This window comes from Malaclemys terrapin, chromosome 19 (assembly GCF_027887155.1).
Source record: "Malaclemys terrapin pileata isolate rMalTer1 chromosome 19, rMalTer1.hap1, whole genome shotgun sequence".
NCBI lineage: Eukaryota > Metazoa > Chordata > Testudines > Emydidae > Malaclemys > Malaclemys terrapin.
In genome coordinates this window covers 21,625,881-21,641,449 of record NC_071523.1, presented here as the reverse complement: position 1 = coordinate 21,641,449, position 15,569 = coordinate 21,625,881, and the positions used below count along the sequence as shown (strand labels likewise).

Below are 15,569 nucleotides of genomic sequence, written 5' to 3'. Positions count from 1 at the left end.
ACAGCAGAGAACGGCTGGTTGCATCTTTGCTACTGAATCTCAGAGTCCCTGACTCCAGCTCACAGGCTCTTTTGTTCCAGAGGCCAGGCTATTTGCATTCATCTCTCTTTCCCCCTTGCATACGATTTTGCATGGCCATGATTTGTATGACTGGAACATTAAACAGGCCAATCTGCATTGGTAATTGCCTACGTGCTGCTCACTCAGTCTCCTTTGGACTCTCAGACTAATTCTGCTCTCAGTTAAACCAATCACAATCCAGAATAATGCAGCTGGGGTCAGAATGTGGCCCTTAGCAAGGAAATACAGTTCCAATGACACCTTGGCAATGCACAGCATGAACACTCAAATGCAAAGGGGCTGTGTTCTCCAAATGGACCCCGAGCTTTAGGTGGCTAGTGGCAACTGGTTCTGAAGTCCGGCTCTGTGAGTGAAGAAAAGGCCCCTTCCTTGACTGCCTCTCTATCCGCTGCTGCTGCAAGACTCAGCTCTGGCCAGCAGCTGATGCAAAGTGAAGTGGACAACTGCTAAAGATGGCAACTCTTGCCAGCCTCCTGCGCTCTGGGTGTTGCAAACAAGCAGGCTGGTGGCTGCACAGAGGAGATCTCTCGCTTTTTGTTCCCAAAATATAAATGATCTGGCAGGATCCAAACCATTAATAAAGAAATGCTAACGGGGCGGCAGCATGTTCAGTACCGTGCCCCCCCCCCCACCCCGGGTATCTGTGAGCTAGAGTGCTCACAAGTGAGCAGAGATCTGATAGCCCAAGCACTGGAGGTGCTGCAGGAGCCTTGCTAGCCACGGCCCTTGCTGGAGACCTACAGACCTACAGAGCTTTGCTTCCTGAAGAGACAGATGTGTGGGGGACAACGGCCAAGCCGGCAGGACAGCAGGTGAGCTCAGTGCTCCCATCCTCCGTATGCCTGGCCTGACAGACGCCCCCGTGTTACTCTGCCCACCAATATCAGGGAGGACTGGAGAAAACCATGGAGGACGCATCGGCGCGACAGTACAAGTAACGGAAACGGAAGGAGAGTATCAAACATGCGAAACGCTCCGGTGCCAGCCACAAAGCCCACGCGTCCTCCCCAGAGGAAAGGGGCCACGAGGACAGACAGTCAGGGGCCAGCTGCATCACTAGACAGCCCTGTGTTCCTGAGGCGCCTACCTCCAGTCTCTCTGGGCACGGCACACGAAGGCCAGCTGGGCAGTGCTCCAGGAGAGCCAGCCAGGCACGGATTCATGTCACGTTGATAGCCCCGTAGGATCAGCCCCGCACCTGCAGGGGTGACTGGGATGGCTCCCCAGTCCGGCCTCCTCAGTGGCATACGAGGTGGGTCACAGAGAAGGGGGAAAAGTCTCCCAGGAGTCCCTTACTGAGACACCGGCATCCCCCCTCATGAGCAGCACAGTTGTGGTGCTAATCGAAGACTCCCCCAAGTCCTCCTCCTCCGGTCCCACTCTGCTCCCTCCACAACTAGCCACTGTCATTGCAACCACATAAGCACACTCCAGCACTGTCCCATACCACCCACCGCCTGCAGCAGTGCCCCGGCTGTGGTCAGGGCCCTTCCTGCAGAGCCCAGCCCAGTAGGGAGCAGGGCACCAAACGCTCCCTGACCAGCAGTGCAGGGTGAAGGACCCGGGCTTCCGTGGGAGTGCAAAGCAGAGGGAGAGACCCCAGCAAAGACCCTCCACCCCCAGGCAATGTGTGTAGGGTAAAGTAAAAGCCCGTCTTACCTGCACCTAGCGAGGCTAAGACCCACTAAACCTGCCAGCCTGAAACAAAAGTGCCACCCGATACCTGGCCTCAGCACACCTGCGATACCTGAGCCAGCCTCTCCGGTTACAGCAGCTCTCTAATGAATTACCCACACCTATCGGCTCACCTGGCAATGACATCACTTGAGTGTCACTAGCCAATCACGGGGCAGCAGCTCCCATTTCTCTTCACAAAACCAGAACTGAAGATTAACCTTAAAATGGGCATCTCGAAATCCCTGCTCTGCACACAGCATCCCTGCCCTCTGAGTCCTTAATGTGGCTCCGGCCCACCCCAGGCTCGCCCCCGGGGACCATTGGGGTGGTCAATGCGAGCCGCGAGCCCCAGGAGATGCCATTGGCCTTTCCTGTGAAACACCCACAATCTCAGTGCCCTCCGCACACATGCAAGTCCCAACCTAAGGCAGGCCCAGTCAGCATCCCATAAGGGGCACTGGGGTCAGGACACGAGTGCAGCGGTTGTGAGCCGTTTGTGTCAAAGGGTCAAAGGCCAACATCAGCTGCACGTCTGCCCTGCTTTGTGCCGATGGGGACTGGCATTGCTGCCAATGCATTTCCTCCAGGCGCAAGGAGCCCCTAGCACAGGCTAGCCAGGGCGAACGTGGCCAGTGCTGAAGTGGTGCATGGTTTGGTCAAGTCCCTCCTGTCTGGGGGGGATTAACGCAGCCAGCTTTGTGGAAGAGATGCTCACTGTGGGCGGGGTGGGGGGGTTAAGGAAGCTTCTGCTTTCAGAGGGGTTTGACAAAGGGACTGAACAGGCCAGGAATAAATGTAGCTGGAAATGAGAAGAATGTTTGTAACCATCAGAGGGGCGAGGTGTGGGATCAGCCTCCCAACAGCAGGAGCGGGGGCACTAACGAGCTTGTAGATGGCAGGCCCTAACGAGCTGGCCACGTTTGTGAAGGGGTTCGATGACGGGGCTGCCTGTGACAGCAGGGGCTGGATGCGGTGGCCCGGGAGATCCCGCCCAAGCCTGTGTCCCTCGCTAAGTGCAGTGTGATGGAGCCCATGCCGGGCGGCTGAGCCCCGCTGCTTTGCAGGGCACTTGGCCCCCTTCGGCTAATGCTGCAGGCGCTTTGCTGGCCCGTTGCAGGAATGCGCCTGCAGCCCTGGCGATGCCACATCTGACTGCAGAGGCAGGAGGAATGTGGGGGCTGCTCACCTGTTGTCTCTGCCCATCAGCACCAGAGACCTTGGCTCGGACTCTGCCAGCTGCTCTCCCCTCGCCCACTCAGCCCCCCGGGGTAAGGGCAGGCCCTGCCCACACTCCCACCTGTCCCAGCACGGGCAGGGTGTGTCCGTGACGTCTGCACCTCGGTGCTCCTTGCAGGAGACACCCCCAGGCTCTGTTATTCCAGAGGGGGCCAGCGCCCCATTTCCCTGCAGCTCTGAACCCCTGTTCTGCAGGGTGGGCAATTGCCTGGCTCTCCAGGCTGCTCTTTCCAGTTTGACAGTCTCGCTCTCCAGCTCGCATTACCCTGGCATCCTCCCACCCGCCCGAAGTGCAGACACAGCCCCGGCAGGCATCTCTCAGCAGCTCTGTGACAGGCACAGCTAGCATTACCTTGGGCCCAGCCCCTGCCTGCCTGCCTGCCGCGCTCCCCTCGCAGCACAGGGCGCTCGGCCCAGCCCCGGGGAGCCTGTGCAGGGCGTCATGCTGGCGGGGGGCAGGAGGGGTCGCGGGTTACTCTCACAGAACGGCCCTGGCTCCAATGTGGTATTTATCAGCTGCACTGAGGCAGTGCCTGAGGCCTGGATTGGGAACTGGGGCCCCGTCCAGCTGGGTGCTAACACATGCACACAGAAAAAACAGGCCCTGCCCAAAAGCATCTGTGAACTACCTCGTGGACCAGCCCCCGCTGTCTGTGTGCTAAAGGGCCGGGTGGGGAGCAGAGTGCAGGCCGGGTAGGGAATGCTGGCGCTCTGCTCTAGTCAGCTGTCAGCTCTCCGGGGCTGGGGCAGGGCCCAGCTTTCTGTATCGTGCCTGGGTACAGTGCCCAGACTGTTCCCCCAAGACGGCAAACCCCTGCATGACACTTCTCTCCACCTGCTCCATACCTGTCAAACCTCACGCTGCCTAGCTGCCCAGGCCCCCGCTGCTGCTCTCACGCTGCTGTGGGAGCAGCGGTGACTCCCTCGCCCACTGAGCTAGGCACTTCCGCTGTGCGAGGCTCCCCTCCAATCCTTGCTTCTTTGGGAGCCTTTGTGACACCATGAAGGGAGGGTGTGCTAGGAAATAGCATGCCTTGTGCGGTGCTAAGCCACCAGGCAGCAGTACGAGGCATTAGCCGTGCACAGAGGAGTTGAGTATTTATTGACTCTGCTCATCTCAAAGTAGCTAGACTAACACCCACCACATCATATGGTTTTTCTGCAGGAGAGACACAATGAGTACAGCCCTGGGGAGCTGATGGTAACACAGCATGGGAAGTGGAGAAAAATATCCTGCACCCTGCACGTTAGTTGCTGGAGACTCTGCCACTTTGTAATCACCCACTTTAACTAGCTTCAGTTGGCTACAAACCATCTATTTAAATATAGCTTTGAAGGTTATTGTGGGTTCAGTAGTTGATGGTGATGGAAGGAGGCTGCTGGTACACAGGTGGGCGAGGGCAAAGGGAGTGGTAGATCTGGTGTCTGGGGGCAGGAGTCTATGCATGGGCGTACACTAGAGGATCACGATGGCCTCGCAATCTAAGACTCTATCAATCAATGACCTCACTTTCCAAAATGGTCAGCAGCCAGTGGAGAACAACAGAGAACCCGTCTCCCGCGGAGAATAACGGAGAACCCCTCTCCCGCGGAGAACAATGGAGAATCCCTCTCCCATGGAGAACAATGGAGAACCCCTCTCCCGCGGAGAACAATGGGAGCCACTAGGTGTTTGTGACCTCTGGCTGCTGGGCTGGGGTCACTGCCCCTGTGGCAGGAGATAAGCCAGGTGCAGCCTAGAAGGATACAGGTGGGGTTCCCAGAGGAGTATCTGAGGCACCACAAGGCTTAACAAATGACAAAAGCTGGTGCTGATCACAGCATAATGTGGCTCAGAGCAGCAGATGCAAACTGCACTCGGGCATACGTCTGCCCCCAAACACGCCAGTATCCTGCTAGACGCGCTCAGCATGTTGTCCCCACCCCACCCCCACGGCAAAGAACAAACCCAACAAAAACTCCATCACCATCAAGGAAGCTGGAACCAGGACACGCCTCCCTGCCCAGACGTGCTCCCGCGACTGCCCAGGGGAATGCACATGGGCATTGGGGTAGATGGGCTCAGACTGGAGCCGGGGCTAGAAGAGAGAGGCCCCATACCAGTGTGGGAGTCAGGCCAGAAAGCGCACTCAGCTGGGGAGCGTCAGTGGCATTCCGCTACGTCAGACCTGGTTCCCCTCCGGAAGGAGAGATGGTGGCTTGTAACTTGGGTGGCCAGTTGTTGCTGGAGTGGGCCTGGAAGTGGAAAGGTAGCGAGGGCAAGAGGCCATCTCCTCATGCCATCTCTCCCCCAGAGTGGGCAGCTGGGTCTGGGAGTCTTTTCAATTTTCCTCCTACCTGCGTGGCTTCGCACCCAGCCCCCAAGCTCTGCCCCTTATACCCTCCCTGGGGTTTCACACAGCCTCGGCCCCCAAGTATAGAGGGCTCTGCCCCTTACGCCCCACAGCGGGATACATTTTACAAGCCCAGCACCTAGGGGCGCGCTGTGCAGTCACTGGCTCTGCCAAGCCGGAGTGGCGCGCTGGCCAGCACTGCGGTGGCCCTCAGCCCAGTCCAGCCTGCCCAGGACAGACTCCTGTGATCACAGCGCATTGCAGAGGCAGCGCAAGCCTCCCATCCCGTTTGATCGCAGCTGTCACGCAGGGGCGTTCGGAAAGGCAGAGCCCCTCAGGCAGGGCCCCGTCACTGACACACCTGGGAGCGGGGGGCGGTGGATCACACGTGTCACACCAGACAGGCTGAACTGCCTCTGTTACCAGCACCTGCATGAAAGGGCTCAGTCCCAGGCTGCCGGCGGACGCCGCTCTGGCCAGGCCAGACTCGGGCGCCAATGGCGGAGAACATGGCGCGCCTGCTGGCTGATGTGCACACTGCCATAGCCATTGAGCCCCAAGGATTTCACACGTCATCTGCTGCATGAGACGGTGTAATGGAGCCAGGCCGCGAGTGGCCATTTCCTGGGCGGGATCCCAGGCACCCCACGAATGAACAATGCGCCTGGAAGCACACAGAGGTGAGCACCTCTCCTGACTGCTGTGGCTCCAGAATCTCCCTCATCCCTAATGGCTCACCTGAGCCCTTGGTAGCACATGCAAATGTCCTTTGCATATGTACAATAAGGTGCAGCGGTACCAGGGAGTCAGTGATTCTTTACTAGGTGAAACAATACAATTGCCCAAGCCAGCGTGCGCTAAACCTTGCACTGGCGGCGTGTGGCAGAGGGCAAAGGACAGTGCACCGGCGGGGGGAGACAGCCTGGGCAGCTCTCCCTGCGCTGGGAAGACGTGCCCTGTGGCGTGTGGTTCCTGCTCTGCAGCATTTGGGTCTCACCTTCCAGCCCTGGTGTCTCTTGTCTCTGGGCTGGGTGTTCAATAGTTAATGAGCCTCCAGCTGCAGGGATCATTATCTGGGTGAAGTCAGACATTGGATGGGGAGGGAGCAGGCAGGGGAGGCATCATTAAAGCGTCCTCGGAGGGGATCCATTTCCAACCGATACTGCAGGCAGGAGGGCACTTTCCCTGGCCGGATGCTCCCCCCGGGGGTGGGGCACAGTTCCATGGGAGAGCTGGGTAAAGGGCTGGTTCGCGTGGGGCACTCCGGCTCAGCCGTCTGGCTCTGGGGGGATTTGTGTGTGTGAAAGGGACAGTGTGGTGCAGGGGGCCACTTCTCCTGGCCGTTTGCTACTCCCCTTGCACCGGACGCCCATCTAGGGCCAGTTGTCCAAATACTGCCCTACCCTGACTCAGTCGGCAGGACTTGGGCCCAGTGTCTGCAATCGGGGTAAGACCCATTGATAGCAGCTGGTGCTCGTCTGGGGTTCGTTTCGGGGGGAAGCGGGATCCTGGGCTCCCCATGACCATTGGGCTCATTTCAGAACACATTGGCATTTCAGCTCTGCTCTGCCGGCTGGACCATCCGTTGCCCCGGGGAGCCTCCAAACAGCTACGTCCCCCAGGCCCGTCCAGGAGGCAGTGTGGCTACGAAGTGTCACAGCACCTGCTGCTCAGTGCTAGGGCACTGGAAAACCAGAGCACTGAGTCTAGCACCCCTGTGCAGGGGTAGGGGGCACCTCAATCACACGGGAGGTGGGGGATCACAGCTTTCCAGACTTCGCCTTGTGCCTCCTGGGGTGTCTCCCGTCTGCCCAGGCTACCCATCCACCCCACAAGGCCCAGACAACAGAAACAGGCACCAGAAGTCCCCTGCTAACGCACTGCCACCTCAACGCGTGCCTATCACCGCCAGCCCCACAGTCCCCACACCCGGGAGGAGCCCGGGAGGCTGCCGGTGCCGTTACACCTGCCATTCCTGGGGCTGGCAGGTGCAGGCTTTCAGTCTAATGTCCCCACAACCCAGCGCCCCCTCCTGAGGAAACGCTCCCCCCTGTCCTTGGGCCAACTGGACCCGGAACTGGAGCAGGAAGCGGCTGCTGGCTTTCAGGAGCCCAGGAGCCTGCTGAGTGCTGACCTGTCGCTTCTGCACTAAGCTGCCAGGGGGCCGCGTTGCAGAGAAACTGGACACTTGTGTATTTATTTTCTACGCCATTGCAGCCAGCGAGGCCCTGAGCACTGGTTGCAGCATCTCAGTTCTGCAGCAGAATTCTTTCCTTAGTTCAGGACTTGCTTCTTCCATGAACGCTCCCTCATGTCAGAGACCAGACAGCACTGCCAGCTGCTCCCTCATGCCCAGAGCACCGCCAGACAGTCCCCTGCCCAGCAGTCCAGTGCATGCCATGGGGCTGTGCACCACCCCAGCCCTCGGCCCCCCAGAACTAGAGCCCGCTCAGCCTGGCCCGAGAGGCAGCTTCATTCCAGTCAGTCACAGGGGGGTCCCAGAGCCCGGGGGTGTCTGTGCTGAGGCCCCTGAGGCCCCCGGAGCAAGCCTGACTGGGAGACCCTGCCATCCGGGTTCTGTGCTGGCAGACGGCACCAGACACGACTGTGGAGTCCCAAAGGGCGCCCCGTTCTCACCCTTCCTGTTCACGCCTGTGCCTACAGCCATGGGCCGGGGGCAGCAGTGCGTGGAGACGGCTGGGGCGGGGGCGGTGATGGTGCACGGCCCCTCTCCTCTGAGCCATGGGTGTCCGTACAGCCTGGTGAGCCATGCTCCCTGCCCAGCTCCAACGCCCCTCACCCCAGCGGAGAGCACAGGGGCAGGGAGACGGCACTTGCTGCACCCTGGCAATGGCTCAGGGGCACAGAGCAGGACCAGCTGCTGCCAGAGCCAGTCGGGGGGCGTTCAGAGGACCTTAGCCTCCAGGGCTGGCCGTGCAGCACTCAACTCATGCACAATGGAAAGGACTCTTCGGGGGGGGGGGGGGGGGGGGTGTGCTGTCCCCGGGGGCCAGGCACAGCCGGGGCCTGGCTCCGGACAAAGGGCAAGGTTAAGCTTTTTGCTGCCTTCTGAGCTGTAATCGCCTCCTTCCAGCCCTGGACGAGCCCTTGCGCAATTAAGCAAATTAGAAACTCGGCCATCATGTTTCCAAGCACAGCCTGTGGGAGAGGCACGGGTGCCAAGGAACTGCACAAAGAGCTACTGTTGCGGTTCCCAGGCTCCCGGCCTCCCATCAGACAGGCGCTCCTCCCGCTCACCCCTGCAATCCCCACAGCCCGGAGCCCCACCATACCCAGGCCCTGCAGGCAGGCTGGGAACGCGCCGGCCATGTCCCGGGGAGCGAGGGGCTCATCCTGCTCCCCGGAATACCGGGTCTGGACTTAGGGGCCACTTTTATCCCTGGCTAATAAACCTTCTTCTGAGGAGCAGAAACCCGCCAGCCAGGGCCCAGACCCGCCAGCAGCAAGGCCTGGGAGCACCCGCAGCAGCTCTTCCCTTTATCCAGCGTGCAGAGGTGACTCTGGTAGAACAGCGTCCCCGCGCGTGGACACGGGAAGGGGGCAACCAGTGACTGTGGGCGAAGGCCGTTTCCAAGGGGCTTTGACGGAGGTGTATCAGATCCCAGCTGTGCACGGCAGGGGGCAGACGACATACAAATGCCCAGGGCCAGGCTGCAGCATCAAAGGCAGCTGTAAGTTGCCCTGTGGAGCAGACAGGCCGCGCTGCAGTCAGGACTGAGCCATGGGGCAGATGCTGGCCTCTCCCCCTGCACCTGGCGTCCTGCTGCTCCTCCTGTGCTGGCCCCCGGCCTAGGGACAGTGGCTCTGCGGGAAGTGTCCTGGGGCTCGGCTCAGAAGGGAGCCCAGGCCCCTCACCCCTCGTCCCGCCGGGTCCTTGCCCGCTCCCTGCGTCATGCTGCAGGGAGACTGCAGCCTCTTTGGAGCAGACACTGTCTCTTGCTCCGAATGTACCGGGCGCCCCGCTCCTGTCTGGGGCCTCTGGGTGCCACCCTCAACAGCTGTTCATGCGCTGAGTGGGCATTTCCCACACAGGGACACCAGCGCTGAGACGCTAGCCAGAGAGCCAGTGAACGCGCCATCGATGGACTGACCGCGGCTTTGGGGGAGCAGTCTGTCACCACCAGCAGCCCTGATCAGACCTGTCAACCCCTCCCCTCCTTGGGGCTATTGGCTGCTGCCGTCTGGGCTTTACTAGCCACGGCGTGGGAGGGTGGCTAGCATCCTGACTGCCCAGGAGCCTCCCACCAGGAGTCCAAGCCTTGGTGCTCAGGGCTGGACCGAGCAGCCAGGGCTGGGGAGGGCAGATGGACACTTGGCTCTGGGGGGAGTGGACAGGGGGATCTTCTCCACACATCCTAGGACCTGAATCAACCACCCCCTTCTCCTGCCACACCACGGGGCATGTCCTGGGCCTGCTTACTGACCTGGGGGGCAGTGCAGCGGCCTCGCTTGCCCGCAGAGCATTGGAGCTCTGCCCGCAGCCCGGGCGTGGGACTAGGACCGTCCCACGCACACAGGCGGGCCCCACTGCCCTCCTGGGCGCACCCAGTGCTGCTGTATGCCAACCCTAGGGGGGAAAGGTGCCTTTGAAGTGTGTCCCTCTCCCAGTGGCTCCTCAGGACCCCCCAGCATCATGGGAATTACCTCTTTTTTCAGCACCTCGCTCTCCACGTGGCGCAGGTTGTTTTTCGCTTGCACATACATCTCTGCCGTGTGCTGGGCCTCGGGGGGCTCTGGCGCTGGGTAGCCGGGAGGAGGCGGGGGAAGCTTGGGGTTGGGGGGTGGAGGAGGAGGAGGGGGGAAGCTAGGGGGAGGTGGCAGGGGCGCCTCGCCCTCCCTTTTGCCATCGCTCGGCCGGATCTCGGGGTTGAGCATGTCCATGTACGTCTGCATGTCCGTGATTGTCGTCTCGGGTCCCCCTGTAGGCGAGACGAACCACATCAGCGTCGGCAGCCGGACACCGGGGCTCTGTCCCGCAAGCCGCTCCGCCTGCCCGGCAGTCCTGGCCACAGCTCCTGTCCCGGCACTTCGGGCAGAGACTCTGAGGCCTTGTCTTGGATCACAGTGTCCTGAAAGGCTCCCTGCCCGTGAGCAAAGATCCCGGGCGCTGCATGAGGGTCCCTGCAGCGAGCCGAGAGCTGTGCTCCCACCCAGCACCACGCGGTAGAGGGCAGAGGTGGTCTGAGCCTGCCCCCAGCCTACGCTGCTGGGTCATGTTGCACACATGAGGGGCAGCACAGAGGGGACCAACTTCCAGCATTTGGCCAGTACGCGCTGTCCCGAGCCAGCCCTGTCCTGGTCGCCTTGTTTCCTAACATCCGATACCAACCCACTGTGCACCAGTTCCAGCACCAGAACCAGCAACCCTGGCCCCGGAGAGTGCTGGGAACCAGGCCCACATTCCCTGCAGGGTGTCTCAATAATCTGACAGGGGAACAGGCTCTGCTCAACCAAGCTGGGGAGTCCCTGTGCTGCAGAGAACCTCTGGGCTCAGAACCCAACGGGCAGACAGGAGACAGACGCTCTGGGAAGGTTTGAAAGGAGAAATGGCCTGAGCCCTGCCTGTGGCTCCCCCGGAGGCGTTTCCTAAGTCCTGTCCAAGGCAGAGGGCAGATGTGCCTGCACATTGCAAAGGGAGAATGCAGGGGCTACCGTTCATCTATTCAGAGCCCTTGGCACCCTCTGTCCATCACACAAACAATGCGGCTTAAACCCGGGTTTCACAAGCAATAGGAACCGGGGGATGCTTTTTATAAAGGCCCTGAAAACAGGTTTTTAATGCAACAAATGTTTCCTTCCAGTGCCACGGGCCCTCAGCGGGGGCCACTGGGCCAGCACCGGAGACCCACGACTGGTTGGACTGCGACTGGCGGGGGGCAGCCGTGGGAGTGACGGGGCTGTTTGCGCTGGCCAAGCTGAGTGAAGTGCAACGCGACTTTGAACAGCGTCAGTGGGGCAAGCCACTGAGAGAGCTAATCTCTTCCAGTGCTGTGTTGATGTACTCGCCTGAATTCAGCGCCACCTGCCTCGTAACCATCTACTGTCTGGTCCCGCGAAGGGCTCCCTTGTTAATGGGGTCCCTTTGGGGGTCCTTTGCAGAAGCAAGGCCTAAGTCTCCTCGCTGGTCCCACCCCTCCCCTGCCTGTTGTCATGTCATGTCTCAGCTGATCCTGCCTGGATTGTTTGGTGTTGTGCGTCTCTGGGGCCACTGCAGTGGGGAGTGCGCGTGTGGGACCTGGCCCACGCCCTGTGCGCGCCTCAGGGCAGGGACCACTGAAGCATTAATCAATAACAGTGGCAAAAATACCAGTTGGAAACACCATGCCTGCCAAGCGCTGGCCACAAATGACTTTTGACCTCCGATCTTTAGCCCAAGAGCAGCTTCATTTATGGAGCCGAAGATTCTGTGACTGGCAACCCCCCAGCACTGGTTCCAGACAGGCGGTTTAACATTCATGCCCCTGGGCCGGGGGAGCGGAGCTGACGGGCCTGGAATGATGCAGGCGTGGCGTTTCCACCAGATGGCAGTGGAGCCGTCAGTCCCCATCCCGAGTATTTCAGCAGCAGCAAAACACTGAACGCTGCTGCACAGCAGAACTGGCTGGCAGAGAACCGGATACAGCGCTGGTGAGGGCACCAAGATAGCAAGCGTCCTCCCATCCCCGACACCTCGTCTCTCCCTCTGGCAAACGGCTCCAGCTGCTCAGAAGGGCAGAACAGTTGCCCGTCTCTCCATATAACAGTATCAGCAGCAGCTCAAGTTGCCATTTGAGTTACAGTGACTGAGATTCAGCACCATATTTCTAGGCAAAAACGAGCAGGTGGTTCTGCTGTCAGGAGGCAGCATCAGAGTCCTAACGCCTGGGCACTGCGTCGTCCAGCTAACCCCAGCTCTCGCCATCTCCTCCCCCGCGCTGCACATCTGCGCTGACAGGCCCCTGCCTCCATCTCCCAGAGAGGCTGGCCCGTTCATGCCATGCGTGTCAGCCGGAGTGCTCCCACGCTAGCTCTCGTTGTTGTGATGCATTTGACGAGCTCGGGGCTGCCCTGTGGTGCTCCCTATCGAGAGACTGACATGAACGAGGGGCCAGCGCTTTCGCACTTCTCGGGGCATCGCAGACGAGAGGGGCCAAGCCGGTCACAGGGAGGCACTACGGCTACGGGGGGCCTTGTGCAAATCCCTGTCTCGTGATCAGCTACAGCCCAGAACTGCCAGCCACGTGGCCAGCCAAGTCTCACGTAGCATTAGACATTTCTCTAGAGCAGCAGCTCCTGGTGTTCCTTATTCACCATTGCTGGCCCTATAAGCACTCAGCCTCTGGGCCTATCAACTCAGGAGGCGAAGAGCCAGCACCAATACCCACATTACCCGTCCCTCAGGGGATGTCTGCACTGCAGCTGGCCCAGCCCAGCTGACTTGGGCTAAGGGGTTGTTTAATTCCAGTAGATGTCCAGACGTGGGCTGGACCCCGGGCTCCAGGACTCCGTGAGGTGGGAGGGTCCCAGATCTTGGGCTGCAGCCTGAGCCCAAATGTCCCCACTGCAATTAAACAGCCCCTTAGCCTGTCAGCTGGCCTGGCCACCCGCAGGTGTCTAACTGCAGTGTAGACAGTATAGACCCTCTGAGACATCCAGCCTCACCCCTTCTGACCCTGCCCAGAGGGCTGTGCCATTGTTGGTAGAGAGGCAGGGGGATGGTTTAGATGGTGCTTTTCTTTTATCCCACCCTGCTCGTGCTCTGTACGCAAGCCTGGGTGTGAGCAGGGCCTGGGGGGCTTTGCAGTGCCCAGCTCTCGCGCCCAGCCCTGCCCGCTGCTCTCTCTTTGCAGCCAGACTCTGCTCCAGACACCTCTGAGCAGTGGCTTTGTGAGAGCAGAAGGAGCCCTTTGCAGGGCTGGACTTACTTGAGCCTTCGCCCCCGGGCTGGCTGGTCCTCTTCTCCCCAGTACTTGATTGGCTGGAGTTGCAGGAATCGTAGTTGGAGAGGGTGCTGGTTGGCGACCCGAGGTCGAAGTGCGTCTGCTGCGCAGACATGGTCGTGTTGGGGGAAGACATGCCGGAATCGGGCTGCTTGAACTCCAGGTCGGCCGAGGGGTCTCGGGACAGGACTCTGTGCTCCACGCTCTGCAGGCCAAGCACACGCAGGCCGGGTTAGTCACAGGGAAAAACCGCGGCCAGGAGGTCACTAGCATCGCTTTGTGCCAGTGGCGGGACCTCAGCAACCAGCTCCAGAGAGAACCGGCCACTGAGCAGCACCGGGTTGGAACCAGCAGAATCCTGCCTGTAGCCACCCAGAGAGACGCGCCCGGAAAGGCCCTGGCATTTGTAACGCCCAGAAGTTTTATTAGCTGATGGTAAATCTGCTGCCTGCTGGCCCCAAGTCACACTTCATAACTAGAGATGGGCCAAACCCCAGAGCCACCGACCCGAGCGCTGAACTCTGGGGGACCTGCTAAATGGGACTTGCCTGGAGTCGTCAGGACAAGCCCCAAGAGCCCGTGATGTGCCACTGGTGCCATCCTGGAGGGGATCCAATGACCTGCCTGTCCCAGACCCCCGGTGCTGCTCACACCTGCTCTCTGGAGGAGGCGCAGGAGTGTCCACAGGCCCAGGGCCTCTGCTCTCCAGAACAAAGGAAAAATTCCTCCAGTGAGCAGCCTGACAACCTGCACACTGTGCCCAGCTTCCCTCTCCGTGGGGCCTGCACCCCAGGGACTGACTAGGCCCCAAGCAGGAATTTCCGGGCCCTTCACTGGCCAGGACTGGATCGCTCTCTCTGCTAACGGGGAAGGGGCATACAAAGCTCCCCCTTGGCTGCCCTGCAGCGAGCGAGACACAGAGAGAAACACCCAGGGGCGCTTTGCTCCCCACGTTTTGTGCCTGTCACTGGGCTGGCGAGTGCCCAGCATGTGGTGCAGCAGGGGGTGTCCATGTCGCCGTGGGATAACACTGCCCCGGTGAGTGAGTGACACAGCAGAAGTGGAGCGAGAGTCTCAGGGCTTGTCTACACTTGAAAGGCTACGACGGCAGAGCTGCGCCACTGTTGGGATCCAGCCCATTGGCGTAGCTAATCCACCTCCATGAGACGGGGAGCTCGGCTGATGGAAGAATTCTTGTCGCCCTAGCGCTGTCTGCACGGGGACTTAACTCCGTCGCTCCAGGGTGTGGATTTTTCAGGGGTGCAGCTCACAGATCAGCCAGACGCTCCGCAAAGCTTCCATCCCCCTCTGAGAGCCAGCACGTGCGCCCCACACGGCCCCAGCCCCTCGCCTCAGGCCATGTGGTGATGTGGGAGGACACCACGCTCGCGGGGGAATCTCCTGCTCCCTGAATCCCGCACAGTAGGGCCCATCAGCTGCATGCAATGTGGCCAGCTGCCCCTGCCCCTGCCAGCGAGGGCCCCGCACCCACAGACCCTTCCTGCCCTGGGAAGCTGGAAGCACTGAGCACGGTCCTGGCCCTATGAACAAACAGCACCTGTGGGTCTGGAGAGCTCCCCTTTGTCACTGAGAGGATGTGCCAAAGAGTTAAAGTGCCCGGGAGGTGGGAGACACCCAGCTGTTCCTCAGTCTCTCTGCAAATGCCCAGACAGAACGTCCATCCCCTGAGAGAGGGCACGGGAGTCCCGCACCCTGAGGCCGGCCTGGCACAGCTGCAGAAACACTGGCACTAACTGGGCAGAGCTAGCAAGGAGCTCCCCCAGCACTCCAGAGACCCAGCTTACGTTGCCCGGGCTAATGGTTGCCCGGTGGCTTGGGGACACTCACCCGCTGTGGCACACGCTCACGGAGCAGCTGGGCACCTTCTCCTGCAGGAGGCAAGCTCCTAACCAGCAGCAGCCTGGCTCCTGCCACGGGGCCAGTGCATGTGCCCAGCTCCTCAGGGAGCCCCTGGGCAGTCCTTCTGCCCGCTGCTCAGGGTAACCTCCAGCTGCCAGGTGCTCATTGGCCCTCGTAAGCAAGGCTAAGTGACACTGGTTTCCAGGAATGGTGTCCTGGGAGTCTCTGTCAGAGCTGAGCCGGGGCAGGGAACCACACCAAGACGGCTCAGCTCCCGCAGCATGCCAGGGCACGGCGTCCCTCGGGAGCTGGGCGTGGAGCTACCCCCCTCCAGCAACAACAGGCAACAAAGGGGCCTGGCAGCAGCCAGCAAGTCACCAGCAAATCAGCCGCTGCTGAGCCCAACGGGCTGGTGGGAACCCAGCAATGAGCGATGCGGCAG

At 60.6% G+C, this 15,569-nt stretch overlaps 1 protein-coding gene across 2 annotated transcripts in view; it reads right to left on the bottom strand.

The window, feature by feature from the left end:
* Positions 1 to 15,569, bottom strand: part of ESPN (espin) — a 75,776-nt gene that overhangs the window by 28,108 nt on the left and 32,099 nt on the right. For both annotated transcript variants that reach the window (XM_054009545.1, XM_054009546.1), the window contains exons 6-7: positions 13,253 to 13,472; positions 9,993 to 10,267 (exon numbers count right to left, since the gene is read on the bottom strand). In XM_054009545.1, the coding sequence (XP_053865520.1) occupies positions 9,993 to 10,267; positions 13,253 to 13,472 (495 nt within the window). The remainder of the gene's footprint in view (positions 1 to 9,992; positions 10,268 to 13,252; positions 13,473 to 15,569) is intronic.